Raw genomic sequence first — 19,894 nt, 5'->3', positions numbered from 1 at the left:
ATATTTCTTCTTGATTCATTGGTCTAATGCAGAATGAAATTCTGAGGCTAATATAATACCCTCTAGGGGCAATACCAATGTGAGGGCCAGGGAAACTTCAAGGTTCCCCTTGTAGAATTTCCTTTGAATTTTACTCTTGGAGTGTGGGATTTGTGTCCAACTGCAAGAAACTGAACATTCACCCGCAAACACCACAATTCCCCTGAGATCCACACAGATCCCCAAGATCCCTTGAGAGCAGAGGGTCTGCTGTTCAGTGCCTCCATATTGGGTCTGGGCCCCTGAAACTCTGGCCCAGCTCCCTGGCAGTGCAGCTCCAAAGGAAGCTGTGAGATCTGCTGTCAGAGACTCCCTTGCAGATGTTTGGCCTAGTAATACTCCTTTTAGGTGGTTGCCAAGGCAGAGAGGCACCACTGAAAAGTTAACATCACCTTTACCTGTATTAACTTTCCACCGTTAACTTTATAAATTGGAGGGGAGACAGTGCACATTCCCTTAGCTCCAGTTCCTCCCAATACTCTCACCACTCCTGGATCTTCAGATCTATGAGAGCTCTCCAGGGGACCCAGAGTGAAATGGTAAGAGTGCTGCAGAGTGCTGTAATTGTTCTCTTCTACAGGGAGAGAGGGAGATCTGTGTATGTTTAGAGTCCCCTCTTTGCGCAGATCCTAGAGGCATGCTCTGCATTATGGGCCTAATCCAAAGCTCATTGGATTCAGCGGAGAGTCTCTCTCTAACTGGAATGGGTTTGGCTCAGATCTTCTGTTCCTAATGTAGGGCTGGATCCTGCACAGTTCTGAGCACCTCCTATGAGATATTGAACACATACAACTCCTATTCCTTTTAGAGGGAGTCACAGTTACTCTGCATTACGCATGCTTGGGTCCATAATGTTGGTCAGAAGCTCTATGCTACTAAATCCCTCCATAACTTTGCATCCAAGATTTTCAAAGTCACCTATGGGATTTCGATGTCCAATTTCCATTACAATTAATGGGAAACGGGCATCCAAATCTCTAGGTGGCTTTGAAAATCTCAGTCTGAATCTCCCATCTGCTTTCAAACTATGTCATTGTTTCTTGGCAAACAGCTTTTTTGAATTAATATAAAGTAACTGAATAGGATCAGCTATAGCCTAATTTTAATTTATTGTTTAAGAACTCAGTTGGCAACATGAGTATAAACTGACGAAGTAACAAGTTTGTCTGTTACTAAGAAAAATATATCAAAAATGTCTTCCTGGTTTATGCAAGTGTATGTTTTTGTTCCTTGTCTCCAGGAAGAAATGTTCAGTTTTGTATATCACTTGGAACAACTCTTTCTTGTAAAAGATATTTAAAAATGATTGTTTTTGTTTACCACCAATCAATTGAGTGTCATATGAACATCGAAAGACAGCTGTGTTTTCCAATTAGAAAAAGGAACAGAACTGCCTACGGGAGGATAGAGAGCCACATTGGCTTGCCTAGCAGAATAAATCAGGCATTTATGAAAGGCTTTAATAAAACATTTAAAAATTTAATTTCAGTCAACATCAAGAAAGTGGAATGAAAAACATCTTTTTTAAATTTAGTTTTGATTTTAAAAAAAACAAGTTTCTTATGTAATGCATCATTAAATTGGTGTCTGACATTTTGGCATTTTATTTAAAACAAGTTTATGTTATTTTAAGGTATGATGACTCTGGGTCCGACTGGTTCAGGAAAGACAAAATGCATTAATATCTTGATGAAAGCCATGACAGACTGTGGCACTCCTCATAAAGAGATGAGGATGAACCCAAAGGCAATTACAGCTTCCCAGATGTTTGGTACTCTGGATGTTGCTACAAATGATTGGACAGATGGCATTTTCTCTACTTTATGGAGAAAAACTTTAAAAGCAAAGAAGGTAACTGGATATTGTGTTCTGACAGCCAATAATAGCATGTAATACTGTTTCTGTAAGATATTATTACAAAGCAACACATCCCTTTCAGTGCTTCATTTACATGAAGGGTCTGTTTTGATCAAATCAAATTTGAAAATATAATATTTTAGTTGTTGTTTGTGTCTGAGGTCTTGTCTTCACTACTGCGGTAAGTCAACCTAAGTTACGCTACTCCAGCTACATGAATAACGTAGATGGAGTCGATGTAGCTTAGGTCAGCTTGCCTCGGTGTCTTCACTGCGCTGCGTCTATGGGAGATGCTCTCTGGTCGACTCACCTTAATCTTCTCATGGAGCTGGAGTACTAGAGTTGACCGGAGAGTGTTCTGCCATTGATTTAGTGGGTCTTCACTAGACCCGCTAAATTGACATCCACTGCAATATCCCTGGAAGTGAAGACAAGCCCTGAGCATTTAGGAATGTATACAGGGTTACTCTGAAGTACATGCCAGAGAACACTCACCTCCTTAAGCACAGACTTGAGGTTCTGGGGCTGGATCAGTGAGCTCTGTAGGGTTTTATTTCCTCTTTCATCTTCTGTAAACCTTTAGTCCTTCCATTCTTTTCAACTCCCATACAAAGATTTTCAGTGGTTTAATATAGAGACAAAGTGGGGGAATCTCTCCCACCCATGTTTTACATCCATGCCACTCCAGATCAGTAATTATATTGGAGCAATGTAGTTATAGCCTCAGTTGAAAAATGTTGCATACTGATTTCTCTTCTCTCTCCTCAGACCTGCCAACAGTGCTGCCACAGAGCCATATATGTTATGAAGGTTGCATTGTGTTTTATTTAGGCCTTGGAAAATGTGAAAGGTTGATATGAAAGAATTAGGTATCATCTCTTAAGGGATTGTAGGCCTGCTCCTGTTCTCACTGAAGTTAATGGAAATTGTTTTCACCCGCTTCTGTGGGAACAGGATCAGGCCATATGGCTGTCACAGGGGAAAGCAACATCTCTCTGTATATAACAACTGAAGTTAACTTTTTGTCACTTTGATCAAAAAATCTTTGGTATGACACACAGTAATGAAGTGAGATTTCAAATCACTGGGTAAATAAGGAAAAAAAGGAAATATTATGATTAATAATAAAGCATTCAGCACCAGATCAGATAATTTATAAGTCAATATTATATAAAGTAATGTATTCTCCTGTGTTAAAAAAACTATATTTTTGATCATAGTATTTACACTTGCACATGTATGTTTTAGGGAGAACACATATGGATAGTTTTGGATGGTCCTGTGGATGCAATATGGATTGAAAATCTGAACTCCGTTCTAGATGATAACAAGACCCTTACTTTGGCTAATGGAGATCGTATTCCAATGTCCCCAAACTGCAAGATTGTTTTTGAGCCCCATAACATTGACAATGCTTCCCCAGCAACAGTATCTCGTAATGGGATGGTCTTCATGAGTTCCTCAGTGTTAGATTGGAGGCCTATTTTAAAGGCTTGGCTGCAAACTTTGCCTGCTACACACTCTGATGTCCTATGGAACAGCTTTAACAGTGTATTTCAGGTATTAAGGCCAATACTTGCTACAAATTAAAATGAATTGCAATCTGCTTATTTAACACATCTGGATAAATTAGCATTATTTTTCCTAAATTCTACTTCAGTTGTTTATCCCATTTATTTATTTAATAAAATAAAGAACTGACATGAAGGATAACCACAAGACATAATGCGGACAAAGAAAGGGCCTATGACAATAGCTAACGTAATCTAAATGAAACGATATTAGGTGGATAATATGGCCACTAATTTGAGTGGTGGGAGAGCTTTTCCCTTTGTTTTTATTTTTTTAATCTGTTGGCTGGTTGGAGATAAATTGTTATCTCCATTTGATTATTTTATGCTGCTGGCTGGCAGAATTAATTTATGCTGCTTGGTGACTAACATTGTTTTAGGTATTTTAATTATCACTAGAGTGCTCAGGAGGGTCTAAATGGGCTTTTTTGTTTGTGTTATATTTAAATAAATAAGAAAAAAATCAGGCTAAATTCATCCTTATTGAAGCTCTGTTAACTTCAGTTACAGCAGGGGTGCATTTGATCCGTGAAGTGTATATTCTGTAGCACCATGCACTTTTAAGTTAAGACTTGTGTGCATGATACTTTTGACATAGCATCTCTTTAATAAATTATTAGGCTAAATCATGCTGAATCCAAAAAGACCAGAAGGAAAATCCAGAATGTCTTATCCTTCCATACTACAAGTACAAAATGCTATGTAACCCTCTGCAAGATATTCATGAATGAGGCAAAGGCTGAGAATTGACAGAGTTTTCATTAATCACCAGGGACAGTCCTACACAGTGGTGGATGTATATTAGTCTTACATGTAATAGACAATCTCTGATGCAACTGAAACTTAATTTTTCTTCATAAAACATTACTACTGAAAGTTAATGCTGTGTATTCTTTTTGCCTTTGTAATTTTCTTCTCATTTCTTTAGTTGCCACCTGTAGTAGCACAACTGAAACCTATCTTATCTTTCCTTTCCTTTCCTTTCCTTTCCCATTAACTGTCTCTTTTGCCAATTCTCCCTGTTCATTTACCTCAGATTCCATAGTTGTTTTTTCCCCACCTTTTTCATTTTTGTTGGAGTCTACAAGTGAGGTTTTTTTTGTGCTGGCCTTTTGACCTGTCATTTTAAAAAATTTATTTATAAATACGACAAAAGCAATGACTAATATACTATTACAATAGCTAGAATGTTAACAAATGACTTCTCATAGAAACATTTCATCTTAGTTCCTTCCCATTTACATTGAAACCCACTTCTGGCATTACATTCATTTTGCTGTAACCTCCAAAAAGTAATGCTCAGACTTAATATTTCCTGCAGCGGTAAGAAAGGTAATTTTTATAATGAATTTTTAAAATATGCTTCCAAAATAATGTATATTTGGGTCAATTTACTGTTTCCGTCCCATGATCTTCTTTTATATTTTATGCTGTATCTTGTTCTGAACGCATAAGAGTGATGTTTTTCAGAAAAAAAGTGTATTTTATTAGCCTGAGAGATGGAAAAGCAGTGAAATATAAAGTTTTTTCCATGCTGAAGGCTGTATTTGGAACTATCCAAATGTAAACCAAAGTTGTCAGACTGTCAGTTCTCCTTTCATTTTTAATGAGCTAGCTTTGCTTCTCAAATAATGTGAGCGATAACGCTGATTTTACAGATGGAGATAATACTGATTCCATATACAGATGGCTTCTTTTTCTCTTCTTACTTTTTTCAGTATATAAAAAATTGGATAAGTAAACTATACAAGAGAACTTCATAAAATAAAGTGTACTAACAGCAGTATTCAAACTTCAAATACAGGATTACTCACATTAGACCCAGTATCGATAAAAATACAGAGATGATAACTTATAACTAAGTAACATGTAGTAGAACAGTGTTGATAATGCTACAGAAGGGCCAGAATCTGTCTTCAATTACCACTTGTGCAAAACCACTTAAATCGATGCGAATTGAACTAAATTTGGCTCTGAATTAGGTGAGAGATCAAATGCAGTATTTACAGTTCGTTTACAAGGAACAATCAGTTCTTTGATTATACAGCATTAAAAATCAGTATATAAGGTAAACATGATCCATGAATGAAATCTCAGGGCCAGTTCCTAATCAGAAACAAGAACTGTGAATCAGAGTTGCCATATTATTTTGTCTGGCACAGATGTCCTGACAATTTGTACTAAGCCATAATGTAAAGGGACTGTCAAGGTAAATATTGTTACAATTCTTGTCATGATAACATTCTGTTAAGAGACCAAAAATAATACCAATATTTTAAATTTACTTTCATTATCAAAGGATCCCAAAACACTTCGCTGTGCAAGAACCACTTCACCCACTACTGAACACATGTGGTGTGGAATTGCAGCAGCTATTTAATAGCAAACAACAGTGGTGGACAACAGTTTAGGACAGGAAGTGAAGAAGATTACATATCAGTATGAAACTTTGGGGAAAATGTATCTATTTACTCATTTATAAAATATACACAATTTCAGAAGTTCAGCTTTCTATATAAAATGTGATATAAAGACCAAAAGAAAAGAGAAGAATAAACTCACAAAAACCTATTTTCAATAGAATCAGGACTATCTTTGAGGTCTCTTTTTTCCATAGGAGCTTTTTCAGTCAGATTACCGTGACCCTCAGAAGTGGCTTCAAAATATTAAACTTTACTGTCCACATCTAAAATCCTAACACTAAGCTCTACATGCACATTTCCTCTCCCTGAGTTATACAGCCTCCTATAACTGATAGAGTTGCTTTTTTGCAAGAGGTAAGCATCTGGGGAAGTTTCTGGAGATTGAAGTAATCAGAGGAATCCTACAAAGAGGATGCTCAGTTAGTGGCATTGGTCCTTTTTGTCAGAGAATATAAAGCTGTAAAATCTGTTGTTGCTTTGATGTAGGCAACTTGAGCTTTATCATTTTCTTGTACAATTCGATACAGAGCAATTGTCATCTTGGATCAGAGCTAAGGTTCATCTAATCCAGTGTCCTATCTCTGACAGTGGCCAGAAACAGGTGCTTCAAAGGAACTTGTAAAAGTACTGCAATAGACAGATGGGAGATAATCTGGTCCCCACATTAGATCTCATCCTGATCTCTAACAGTTGAAGAATAGCATTAGCCTTGGAGCATGAAGTTTAATCTCCCATCCAAAATTTTTGTTAACATTAACTATTATGACTCTGGCTATTTTTGTTATTAATATAAATGTCCAAGCCTTTTTTGAATCTTGCTCAATTTTTGTGGCAGAGAGTTCCACAGTCTACACATCTTGAGAAAATTTTTTTCCTTTTATCAGTTTTGAACTTGCCACCTTTTAATTTAATTGAATGTCCCCTTGTTCTTGTGTTCTGAGACAGGGAAAACAGAAGTTTCTGATCTAACTTCTCAATACCATTAATATTTTTATATACTTTTTGTCATTTCCTCTTATTATTTCTCCAGTTCCTCCATGTCTAAAGAAAATATCCAAATAAATGATAAACTCATTTAAACTATCTTCCTGGAGCTTGCAACCTACTTTCTTCCAATGTATTGAAAGCATTTAAAATATAGTAATAGAAATTTATTTGAAGTGCATTAGAAACTATAGCCCTGATTATCCTCTCACATCAGTTTGAAGGACCTCATTGCAGTTATATTAGTGAAAAACCAGCATGTGTGAGAGGAGAATCATACTCAAGAAAGAGGGAGATGGTCTAATGTATGTATCGTTATGGCAAGCTTTGTGTTGCTGTCTTTCAACCAAAAAAAAGGCAACAGTAAATGTGCACAACATATATGGCAGATCTGCAATGTAACTCAAGAACACTTTTTGAATCACTCCTTTTGAATATTGCTTTATGTAGCCATTATGAATAATTTCACTCACTATGATACATCAAAGTTACCTATTTAGGATGTTTGCTAATAGTGACTTTTCATGTTTTAAATCTGAATATTCGTACTCTCAGAAATTGAAGTGAAATGTATTTAAGTCACAGAATAAAGCAATTGAACACTTATATTAAAAATAAATCATGGCACTGATTTATGAGTTTTTAAAATGGGTTTCTTTATACTCAGATGAACATAATGTTTTCCTTTGCAGGATTTGATTGATTTTGTTTTCACTGCTGTGACACCAAAAATGCCAGTTTTAGAATGCATGTACATCAAACAAGCTATTGACCTCCTACAGGTAGCTATGACATCAGGTTATCTGTATCTTATTCTGTTATTTGTGCCTGGATATAGTTCAGAGCAGGCAATGGTTACACGTTGTGTCTTTTTTACAGGGTTTATTGGCAGACAGAAATGAGAAGCAGCCCAGCCAAGAGCATCTAGCTCGCTTGTTTGTTTTTGCTATAATGTGGTCAGTAGGAGCTCTTCTGGAATTGGATGACAGAGTGAAAATGGAACTGTTCTTACAGAATCATTCTACAACGCTGGAACTCCCAGCCGTGAATGGAGAGGAAACCATGTTTGAGTTTGGTATTAGTGATTGTGGTCAGTGGGAGCACTGGTCAAAGAGGGTTGGTATGCAGTAATATACTAGTTCTTTCTTTTGAGTAAGCCTGATAAATATATTTGACAAGAAAAACATTGTTTTTTACTCACTAAAACTTGTAATTTAGTTTGGAAAATTATGCCTAATAAATGACCATAAGATTCTTTTTTTGAAGGAATTTTTCTCTCACCACAAGTATTTTGGGTCAGAGATTGAGAACAGACAATGGAAATAGTTTGGGAATGAAACAGGAAAAAAAAATCCTGTCTTAGCTTTCTCCAGTGCCTGTCACCATAATATAATTAAGTTCCCCCAGCAAAGACCAAAGTAGTCTATAAAATGGATAATCGGGCTGGGGGCAGTGAAAATACTCCATTAGTCTTACACCCCATTCAGGAAAGCAGGGCAGCCTACTGACTAACTGCTAGCGAACACTCTGCTTTCAAGAAAAAATACTTTTGAAATAGTGTATTGGTTTTGTGTTCACATGCAGTGCCCTTATGGTTCTGAAGAAAATGTCTAACCTATTGTTTATATTATTTCTATTTCAGGTACCTGAATATGTTTATCCTAAAGAGTCAGTGCCAGAATATACTTCCATCCTAGTTCCAAATGTAGACAATGTCCGAACAGATTTTCTAATGGACACTATCATGAAGCAGGGGAAAGCAGTTCTACTTATTGGAGAGCAGGGAACAGCAAAAACAGTTATGGTTAAGGTACATAGAACAGAAAAAAAATCTTCCCATCTTCAGAGTACAGCACTGATACAAAAATAATTGACCTTAGCGCATGTGTTACACTGAAATGGGCAGGTTAGAAAATATGATTAAATGCCCACCACATTAAATTACAGCAATTCCCATTGAGACATTTTGCCCAATACACACAAATTGTAGTTCAGAAAAGGATACATAATAGCTATTTATCATTTTGCTAGTGATGATCATAGGACCATGACATAATTGTTAGGCAAGTCACCTTTTTTCAGGTGCTGTCTCCGGATTTTTCATGAGAAGCTAGATTAGAGAGTTTGCTAACACACTGCCTCTGGCTGGAGCATTTCTTATGTTTCTCTCCATGCTCTTTCTGTGACATATGCATGAACTATCCTTTTGATCCTTTACCCCAACACTATTTGTCCATATTGCAAAGACTTTTTCAGAAGCTAAGAAGGACAGAAATAAAAACTTCTTTCTTCACTTGGAGATTTTTCAGAGGCCAAGTCTAATAGTTCTTATCTGCCCTCTTCATTGGCTAATAGAAAACTACTTATTGTACTTTTCTCCACAGGGGGAATGCTACAAGAATTACTCTTAAAGTACTCAATGCGTGGTTTTTTTTTTCATTTATAAAATGCCCCTAGTTAGTCTCATGGTCCAGGTACAAAATTTAATAGCTTACTATATAAGAACCCAAAGACTAGAAGAAAAGATCTACTCCCAAATTATAGATTAAACACCAGCGCACCCTCTAGATAATCTGCTTCCCCTGGAATGTGAATTTTAAGACCCATCTTCAAGTGGTTTGTACTGACACCAGTAGCAATTAATACTACTTTTTCAGTTCAGCTGTTGGTGCCTCCATGCGTGCCAATATAATGTCAACTTCTGTTCCTGGCACCAGCTGGGAAAACTCTTTTAGCTGCATGAAGGGGAGTGGTATGGATGTTGGTCCTGATAGCCTACATACTGGAATTCAGCCAGATGCTAACAATCTCCAGCCTTCAGCTGCCTCTCCCCTCCCTAAAAATACTTAGAACTTATTCCAAGGAGTGACTTACCTCTTATCTATTCTAAACAGAAAAAGAATATCCCTTCACAGAGGGAGGCATAATTTTAAAAAGCATCAAGATCCATTCAGTCTCATTTCATATTAAGGATTATAGCAAACTGCCTCTCCAAGTGATCCTCCTCCTCCTCCTTTACTTTACTCATTACCAGGGCCGGCTCCAGGCACCAGCATTCCAAGCAGGTGCTTGGGGCGGCAGTTGGAAAGCGGCGGCAGTTCCTCCGGCCACGGCGGCAATTTGGCAGCAGCTCCTCTGTCCCGCCCACCACGGCGGCAAGTCGGGGGCAGCTTCTTCCTTTTGCCGTCTGCAGTGGCAGTTTTTTCACTGTGTGGGGCGGCAAAAACTGTAGAGCTGGCCCTGCTCATTACCTGCACTTTATAGAAAGGAATTCCTTGTGTTCAGGAATTGCCAGATATGTGCAACTGCTTTCATAAAAAAACAAAACAAAAATCGCCAAGCACCTTTTTGAAATGGAAAATTTCAGGAGTTTAACTGAAAATTTGGAAAAGCTTTGTGTGAATACATGGTGATGGTTATAATGGAGGCTGGTTTACAACCTTTATTATAGTAAAAAGGAAAGGAGTACTTGTGGCACCTTAGAGACTAACCAATTTATTTGAGCATAAGCTTTCGTGAGCTACAGCTCACTTTATCGGATGCATCCACTGAATGCATCCGATGAAGTGAGCTGTAGCTCACGAAAGCTCATGCTCAAATAAATTGGTTAGTCTCTAAGGTGCCACAAGTACTCCTTTTCTTTTTGCGAATACAGACTAACACGGCTGCTACTCTGAAACCTTTATTATAGTAGTAGTTGTTGGGAGTTCTACTCTTCTAAGAGTAGAAAGCCTTATTTACACTGGTGTAGTAGAGTGGAGAACCAGGCCCAGAATCCGGTTAATAATCTTGACATTGAGAGTTCCTGTCCTACAGATGTCAGAAATGATTTTCAGCAACATGACTTCTGCAACAGGAGATCTCAGAAGACCCATTTAAGTCAAAACTATTTATTCCATATATATATGAGCATTAATTATTTGAGCTGTAATTATTCTCACCATGTAAAGTTTGTACTAAAAAAAATGAGACAGGATTTCTTTTGAATTGTTCTTGCATTTGTAATGTTACACAGGCTATTATTAATACCATAAGGAGAGGGATGGGCAGTGAAACGCTCCAGTTAACCAGCTGCCTGTGGTGTTCTTCAAATACCCAACTATGGTGTTCGAGGAACATCATCTTTTTGTGTCTTCTTCAGAAAAAGTGCTTCTAAAAGGCAGCACTTCTGAAAGGGAGATTCTGGTTTTGGGCAGTCAGCAAAATCAAGATCCTAATGTTGTTCATCAAAATATCTTTTTGGGGATGGAAAATATTTTCCTTTCTGATGTAGCTGATTTTCTTTTCTGAAGTACCCCACTAGATCTGCTGTTGATCAGATAGTTATAAAATCTGACTAAGAGTAATGCAGAGCTCTAAATATTCTTTGTTCTGATGTTCTGAAATTGGAGAATTTCCATTCAACTCTGTTATAAATTTAAGAATTTAAATTATGTTTGGTATTTTCATCCTTATAGGCAAAGTGAATCTTTTAAAACTGTTCAGTTAAAAACACAATTGAAAATCCCAGGTTTTTAATGCAGCACATGTAGTGACTTATCCTGTTAAACAAAATATCAGAAAACAGTTTCCTCCTTAATGTACCTGCCTTGACTTCACTTAAATTCAGGGTTTGTGGATTTCGCCTTTGGTACAGTTGGTGATGTTACAAATATGTAAAGCAGTGCAGAGAGTTGAACCCCCTTGACTGCTTAAGGTTATCATCAACAGTAGCAGGAATAATACGAGTGTGAACCCAGGTCTTTGTAGGTAAAAAGCTTTCAGACAATCACAAAGATTCTCTGTATTATCAGGGAAAGAGAAATATCAGTCCCTTTGATGTGCCTGTTTCTCATTCACAAAAGTGCCCCTTTACCTTCAGAAAAAAACAAGTTTAAGATTTATTTGCATTATGTCAACAGTGGCAACAATTGAAGACATCTGTTAAACCCTGTAAACTTTAATACTATACATTGATTAAGAGTTTTTTTGAATTTCAGGTTATAGGCTCATAATGTTTGTTTTAAATAAACTTCTGTTAATATTTTAAACTAAATAGTAAGTCCAGGATTCTTAAAAGTTGACAGTAATTTTGGTTGCTTCTGTCCATGGGTGCCCAACTTGAGATACCTTATGTCTGATTTTTCAGATGGGCTGAGCTTAGTGTCTCTCATTGACTTCACCTAGAATTGTGGGTGCTCTGCAGTTCTGAATTACATAAAATATATGTTTATTTTATAGGGTTATACCAGCAAATATGATCCTGAACTTCACCTGACAAAGCGCTTAAACTTCTCTTCTGCCACTCTGCCAAATATGTTCCAAAGGAGTATGGAAAGCTACATAGATAAAAGAATGGGCACTACCTACGGTCCTCCAGCTGGAAAGAAAATGACCATATTTATTGATGACATCAACATGCCTGTGATTAATGAATGGGGTGATCAGGTGAAAAAACGTTAGCATTAAGTAATGAGTGAATGCAGATGCTTCATGTGTACATAAAGGAGAAGCCAACTTGATACAGTGGTGTTTTTAAGACTTTGTAAATATTTTAAGGAGAACTGAAAATCCATATTTTTTGCTGGGTGTGTTTGCAATGAATACTAGGCCATGTCAGCAATGGGGCATTTTGCCTAAAATTCCCCACCATTTGTAGCAATGGTACCAGGGGCCAACAGTGTTTTATAGGCTGTATCTGTAGACTTGTTCTGAACAGCATTTAGACAACACAGAGTTTAAATGGGCAACCAGAGCACTGTCAATTCCAGCGTTCCTACCATTACTACTGATGGTTGTGGAGAACCAGGCATAGCAAAAGTGATGAATACTAGATGGGCAAATAGCATAGGATGACATATCCCTGTGATCTATTGGATTATAAATACCTCTCTGCTATTTTTCCTCATAATTGATGAGAAATTGTCAGAATAAAGTGGTCAGAATTAGCATTAAGCTATTTGATAACCATTGTAGCTTTTAGGCCTTTCATCCCAGTTACTTGTAGTACTTGTGGTGTTTATGAACTGGCTGTACTGAGAGCAATGGGAAGTAAAGCAGTAGTTTCTATTTTCTACTGAAACAACTGTGCTTATCTAGATAGGAAAAGGAAGCATGAGAATCCAGGAAGCAGTCAAAGCATCTTTCCTTCTTGATCAATCCAGACTTTAAAGCACAGTTACCACTAGCTGGATTCCAACACAATAGCTTAGACAGGTATTTACGTGCCTAGGTATTCACATGAGTTTTCAAAAATTAATAAATGAATATTTTATATACCTGCCCTTTCTGAAAGTCTGTCTTCAATTTAATCACTCATACATTGGGCCAGCAGGCATCCTTGCTGAGCCTGTACCTCCGAATCTGTAGCACTGTGAACCCCAGCCTGGTCCTGCAAGCCTTGTAGACCTGGTTTGGAAAGTAAGGTTCTTCTCAGTTTCCTGCTTTCTTTCCCTCTGGAAGTAGAGGTTATTCATCATGGACTACTCCTTAGCCTTCCCCTTCCCATCCAAAGCCCATGTTCTATCATGTCTCCCCCTCTCCTTCCATCCAGCCCCCGAAACCTGTCTCTCTCACTCTCCAAAGCCCCTATATAACCATCCCCGCTGCTGAAGTAACCACTTCCACTCACTCATCAAATGTCTGTTACAGTTACTGTATGAATGTGTGTGTGTCTCTCTCTGTCCCTTCTTGGGCTTCCTGGCCACCCTGATGTCTCTAGTATATGGCTGCAGGCTGATTCTCTACCCACCTGCACCTCATGAGTTGGGTGGCACCTCACCATGCCTAACATTGAGGTGCGTAAGTTTTCCTAGGCACCTTCCTTCTCCCTGGTCCCCAGTACCCTCTTGCATTGTGACAAACCCAATTGGTCACCTGACTATGACTACAATACATACCATTCTATGCAGCCAACCCTGTGCACCTGCAGCTGCTGGTCCCACTTACCATCCTGTATAAACATTTCTGAGGTGCTTGGAAGAACAGTAGGTGCTAGTTAATGTTCTAAAAGATAAGGGAGGTTACTAGATAGCTTTGAAAATTCCTGGACAAGTAATCAGTTACATCTGCCAAACGGACCAGAATATTTGGAATAACTTATTTGTTTTCTTTTGTTGCTTTCCTGAATGGTATTCGGTAAACAACATGATTCACTGCAAAGTACTGTGCCTTTTTCTTTTGCTTGCTCATTTATTGTGCAGGAGGTTTGGATTCAGATGAACTGTCAAGAAATAATTCCTGATTATTCTCTTTATGTTTCTGTAAGATCACCAATGAGATTGTAAGGCAGCTGATGGAGCAGAAAGGTTTCTACAATTTGGAAAAGCCAGGAGAATTCACTAATGTGGTTGACATCCAGTTTGTAGCTGCCATGATTCACCCTGGAGGAGGTCGGAATGACATTCCTCAGCGCCTCAAGCGTCAATTTAGTGTTTATAACTGCACCCTACCTTCCAATTCGTCTATTGACAAAATATTTAGAACAGTAGCTGAAGGCTATTTCTGTGTACAGAGAGGCTTCCCAGACAAAATATGTAAACTGGCATCAGCATTAGTACCTACAACTCGAAAAGTCTGGCAAGCAACTAAAGTAAAGGTAAAACGAATGTGACTTTTGTTAACAAGCCTATATTTGCACCATAAAATGAAAAGGTGGGAGAATTGTGTCTCTTTTTACTATAGCACAGTACCTGTGGAATTTCTGCTGTAATGATAATCAGTATCCACAGAATCTATTGTCTGTCGGAAAATGTGATGGTGACAATGATTCTGATGGGATGATATTATTATTTTGTTATTTTATACTATTAATGGTAGCTCCTGGAAGCCATGCAGGTGGGCCCCCATTGTACCAGGCAGTGCACAAACATCTATTAAATACAAGTCCCTGCTCCAGGGAGTTTACACTCTAAATAACAAAAAATTGCAGGTGGAAGAAATAAAGAAGCGGGACAAATATTGGGATGTGGGAACAGAGTAACAAAAAATAATAGTCTCCGTAATTCTTAGCTGATCACAAGCAATAGTCATAACTTGCCATCAGTCTTGCTGTAATCAAATTGTATTTTTATATGCATTTCTGAGATAATGATAGGAGACCTGAGCAAGTAATCAACAATGAATAACTTATCATACAAATTTTGCCTCTTTTCTGTACATGAATTATGAAATTTTTGAATTTATTTGAATTTCTTCAGCAAATAATTTTTGGTTTGCAGATTGTTTGCAAATGATTCATGGTGAATATGCAATATCCATGCTGTGCTGGCTAGCTGCTTACATCACATGATGGCATTTCTGTCCCTTGCCTGGATGATGAGCTTAACTAACACACACAGTGGGAATGGCAGATTTACAATATAGAATGCAATTTAAAATTCATTTCTGGCAAATGCTAAAATTTAAAATATTTTTCTCAAGTTTTTATGCTAATAAAGCTTGAGTGCTCAAATATTCATAGATATTAAATATGAAAAGGCCGCAAACCCAGTTGAATCACAGATTGTTTTTGAATTTGAACAGGTATTCACAGCCAACTCTAGCTGTTATAAACTTCCTTGGTCAGTAGGATTGTGACCATGACTTGAGGCCTGGAGAATAGGGGTATGGAAAGGGGATAAGGAACTGTGCATATTATATGGGCCTCAGCAGAGACACAGAGGAACAGCTAGTCAAACTTTTTATAGTGAACAATTTATTCAACAAATATAGGCCTTTTTTCTGTCAGTGAATTGTCTAAGAAGAAATTGTATTTTTTACACATTTATTCATTGTTCAAAATTGCTTAACACATAGATTCTACAAACATCTTGAATTACAGATCACTGATGATCTGTTTGCATTGAGTAGTCAGTCAGTTATTTGATGATCAGGATATTTGAGATCTGTGACTGATCACCAAAGTCCTATGACATTTGTTTTGCTCGTTGATTGGCTGACCAAATTGTCATGAACTACTCCATTTCCACCTGAATTAATTTAATGAATCACAAAACTAATTTCATTTTCTAATTCAAATAATATTGGTTAATAGCTTGAAATTTGCTTCTTGTGAACATTCATTTGAATAAAATTTCACTCATATGAATGCTCGTGAGACGCAAGCAAAATAAGGGGGGCATGTCTCTGAATTGGGATAAAACATTTGTAAATACGTTCCCCCACTATTTACCCCACTCTCCACAAAGGGAACTGTGCCCCAGGAGAAAAAAAAGTGTGTTTGTGAACTATTAGAACTCCAAATTTGCTAAATATAAAACAAAAAGGCTAAAGATATCCATTACTCAGCTGTCTTTGGAAGAAGAGGAAAAGGGGCTACTTTGCTTTTAAAGTTTTTTGTTTAAAGAACTCCTCTCACTCTTCATCTTCCTCCATGCTCTTTTTCCTCCTCCCTATCCTTCCTCATTTCCTTCCTCTTCTTCCCCCCCCCCCCCCCCGCATTTCCCTTCATCTCCTTGTACTCATGCTTGTGAACAAGACAAATGTTCTCAAAAAGAACAAAAAGAGGGAGACAAAATCGGGGGAAGAGGGAGGAGAGGATCGAGGGGCCAAGAATTGCAGCTGTTTTTAGTGAGGCCTTTCATTCCATGGTTGGCTGAACTGTCCTTACTGCCCTTCATTCCTTGTTACTGTGGCTTTGAAGATTTCTGGAGAAGCTGATATCCCACATACAAGTAATTTATGAGCTGATCATCATCCTAATCTTGTTTTACTTTCATATGTTAACTGTGTTCTAAATATCATGAATTAATTTCTGTCTTTAGTGCAAAATTAATTTTGAAGTTGATTTAAAAAATGCAATGTTCATTTAATACCACGTGGATAATTATGAAAGAACTATTTCAGTGCTTCTTAAGTAGTTACTTGAAAATGGATCTAACATTCTTTTATAGATGTTACCAACTCCAGCTAAATTTCATTACATCTTTAATTTACGAGATCTCAGTCGTATTTGGCAAGGAATTCTTACAGTTTCCGCTGAAGTCTGCCAGAACACCAGTGTTTTGGCTGCTCTCTTCCAGCATGAATGCAGTCGTGTTATTGCAGATAGGTTCATCAGCCAAAATGACAAAGGCTGGTTTGAAGATATGATAAGAAAGGTAAGATGAATAATGTTCAGTATTCATTTTGAAGGAGGCTTACCAAAAACATAATTGATGATGGTAATATACGTTTTCTTGTAGATTGCTTCTGAGGATCATGGTCAAGACTTACTAGGAAATGACCACAAAGAATTATACTTTGTGGATTTTTTGCGTGATGCCCCAGAGGCCACTGGGGATGAACCTGATGAGGTAGAGCTAGAAGCTCCTAAAATGTATGAGTCTATTCCTTCCTTTGATAACTTGGCTGAAAGATTACAGATGTTCATGCAGCAGTACAATGAAACCATCAGAGGAACACATATGGACTTAGTATTATTCAAGGTATTTATTTCTCTGATTGACAGTAAAAATAGTTATTATTGAAAGTGCCCCAATATACAGCCCTTCCTGTGTAGATTTCTCTTTACTTAATGATGCATGGATTTTATATGGTCCTGCCAAGATTGTCATTGAAGTTTGACCAAACCTGCCAATTCTATGTTCTGTGAGGAACTCCTGTATCTCTTACAAATGAGCCATAGAGGATGCTCTTTATGCCACCAGGCTGCTGCCTCTGTTCACACCAGTTATTCAGTCACTTTCCAGCTCCCAGTCTTTTCCTTCTTCTTGCCTTGAAACTCCAAAGCAAAAGCTTGTTGCATGCACTGAGAGCGTCTCCTCACTAATTTTCCCCACCCTCCTACCCATCGAGGCTACCCCCTCCTAAAAGATCCCTTGACCCCTTTTTCTTCACAGACACTTCTTACTGTCTGGGTGTGGTGGACTTACAGACCAGTTTTTGATTGTATCAGCTCACCATACTGACACCATCCTGTTCTTTGTTATGTCCACTGCAAGGGATGGGCCTGTTCCCTGGGGCTGAGTGCATGGTTTTGAACTGAATTCAAGTGTGATCGGATTAACAGAAAGGCTTGTTTTATGTATTGCTGTCACCGTTTAGGGCATAAATAATATGGTTAATAGAATACAAATACTACTGCTCTTCTACTTTTCCTAATAAGACAAACTGCTGTTTAGAGAGGTTGTAAATATTTCTCCTCAGAGACCAGTTTTTAGGAGCCTCAGTAGGCTTCCTCCCTGCCCTCCTCTACCCTCAGAGTCACAGGTCCCCTTAGGTCCCCTGAGAGCAGGCACTGCATATCACATGCTCTTGGGTGAGCATGAAATAGGGATGCTCTTTCAGGGCCAGATCTACTGCCCATTGAAGTAAATGGGAGCCTTTCCATTGATTTCATAGGGCATTAGATTGGTCCCTGAGTGGACATCAGGTGAGGATCTGGCTCCAAATGAAGGCAGTCACTAACTGATGAGTTTCTACATGAAGATGATAGACAATAATTTTTTTTGTCTTTACATCATTTTAACAATGTTTTCTTTATGCAGGATGCAATGATCCATTTGGTTAAAATATCCCGAATTATCCGTACTCCGCAGGGAAATGCCTTGTTGGTTGGTGTGGGTGGATCTGGAAAACAGAGCCTGACCAGATTAGCATCATATATTGCTGGATATCAGAGCTTTCAGATTACTCTAACAAGGTAACACAATGCAATAAACACAGACGTTAATATATTGGTTCCTTAATCTGCTATGTAAATTAACCATTTACAATTAATTTCAAATAGTACAAAGCCTTTCAAGCATTTCAGCCTGAATTGTAAACTACATTTTTCAGCCAAAAGTGCACGTTGAGGTGCACATTTGGCAGATGGCAGAACTGGGTGGCTGTTCTGCTGCCTTAATAATACACGGAGATACAGTAAAAACTTTTGGCAGAAAGCCTTTCTTCTTCCTTTAAGTGATTCTGGCCCACAGTGTTCCCCTATAAAATCCTATTTAAATCCTGCTTCAAAAATCTCTCACTTTAAAATGACCAGACTGAATACTTCATTAGGTCTCTCTGTGCAGTATCACTTGTAAATAAACACTTCAAGTGAAAATTGTGCAACTGAAAATCTTGCAACTTGGAGCTGTACCCAAGGGAAAGGGAAAAAAGACATGTCAAGCCCCTCTAACCTTTCAGAGAGGTAGAAAAGAAAGAGACAGCAGGAGAGAGATTGGCTAAAAGAAAGAGAGAAAGCAGAGAAACAGGTACAGAATTAGGTTCAAGACAGCACAGAATTTAGTTCTATATCTGTAGGATTCCATTCAAATCCATGTGATGAAAAAAATATTTCATAAACTTTCAGGAATGGATAAATGTTGTGGTGATCAGTATAATACAAATTACTGTAATAACTATAGTCACTAAGTGTAGACTAAACGGATGGATTGCTTCAGGTGCCCCGCAGTGGCAGAACTGGCAGTAGCTACAGGGCAATGTTAATATTGTGAAGGAACTGCAGCAGAACTTAGAAATGTTTGCTGGGTAATTGATTTAACCTTGACTCAGAGGTTTGTTATGAAGTGCTTTAGAATTAGTTATGTGGATATTACAAGTATTATTTATTAGTTTTAGAAGGCACATTAGAAACCAAATGTTCATTTCAAAGATGAACTGATAAAGGAAAGGGGAAAATATTAATTTCAACTTCCATTGGTTAAAGATACAATGGATAAAAAGACCAGTTTATGAACTATTGACCTGATATTGAGCCATCTGAAATCAATAGCAAAATGACCGTTGGCTTCATATGGACCACAGTTTTACATATTTGATGTGTGAACAAGCTGAGTCCCTCCTCTGTTGTCAACAGAGCACATAGACCCTGAGCTAGTGTCCAGACTCATCCCTTTTTGGAGTTTGGCATAATTGTTAACTCAAAATGAATAACACAACATAAACCTCAGCCTAAGATTCCACCTTAAGCTTGGATGTTCCTAGGGCTTTCCTCTAAGGATCGTCTCAGTTCTAACTCTCAGTTGCTCTAAAAGACAATCATAGAATCATAGAATATCAGGGTTGGAAGGGACCCCAGAAGGTCATCTAGTCCAA

General features: G+C 37.8%; 1 protein-coding gene across 1 annotated transcript in view; it reads left to right on the top strand.

Annotated features, from left to right (window-relative positions):
* LOC311517041 (dynein axonemal heavy chain 5-like) overlaps positions 1-19,894 on the top strand; it is a 266,786-nt gene that overhangs the window by 136,577 nt on the left and 110,315 nt on the right. Inside the window, exons 47-56 of the mRNA XM_084621560.1 lie at positions 1,673-1,890; positions 3,145-3,456; positions 7,567-7,656; positions 7,754-7,990; positions 8,517-8,684; positions 12,095-12,301; positions 14,121-14,450; positions 16,747-16,953; positions 17,038-17,280; positions 18,343-18,497. Coding sequence (XP_084477686.1) covers positions 1,673-1,890; positions 3,145-3,456; positions 7,567-7,656; positions 7,754-7,990; positions 8,517-8,684; positions 12,095-12,301; positions 14,121-14,450; positions 16,747-16,953; positions 17,038-17,280; positions 18,343-18,497 — 2,167 coding nt within the window. The remainder of the gene's footprint in view (positions 1-1,672; positions 1,891-3,144; positions 3,457-7,566; positions 7,657-7,753; positions 7,991-8,516; positions 8,685-12,094; positions 12,302-14,120; positions 14,451-16,746; positions 16,954-17,037; positions 17,281-18,342; positions 18,498-19,894) is intronic.

Source organism: Lepidochelys olivacea (assembly GCF_965140295.1).
Source record: "Lepidochelys olivacea isolate rLepOli2 genome assembly, chromosome: 2".
NCBI lineage: Eukaryota > Metazoa > Chordata > Testudines > Cheloniidae > Lepidochelys > Lepidochelys olivacea.
Note: the sequence above shows the minus strand (reverse complement) of the source record. Positions and strands in the feature narration are given on the sequence as shown.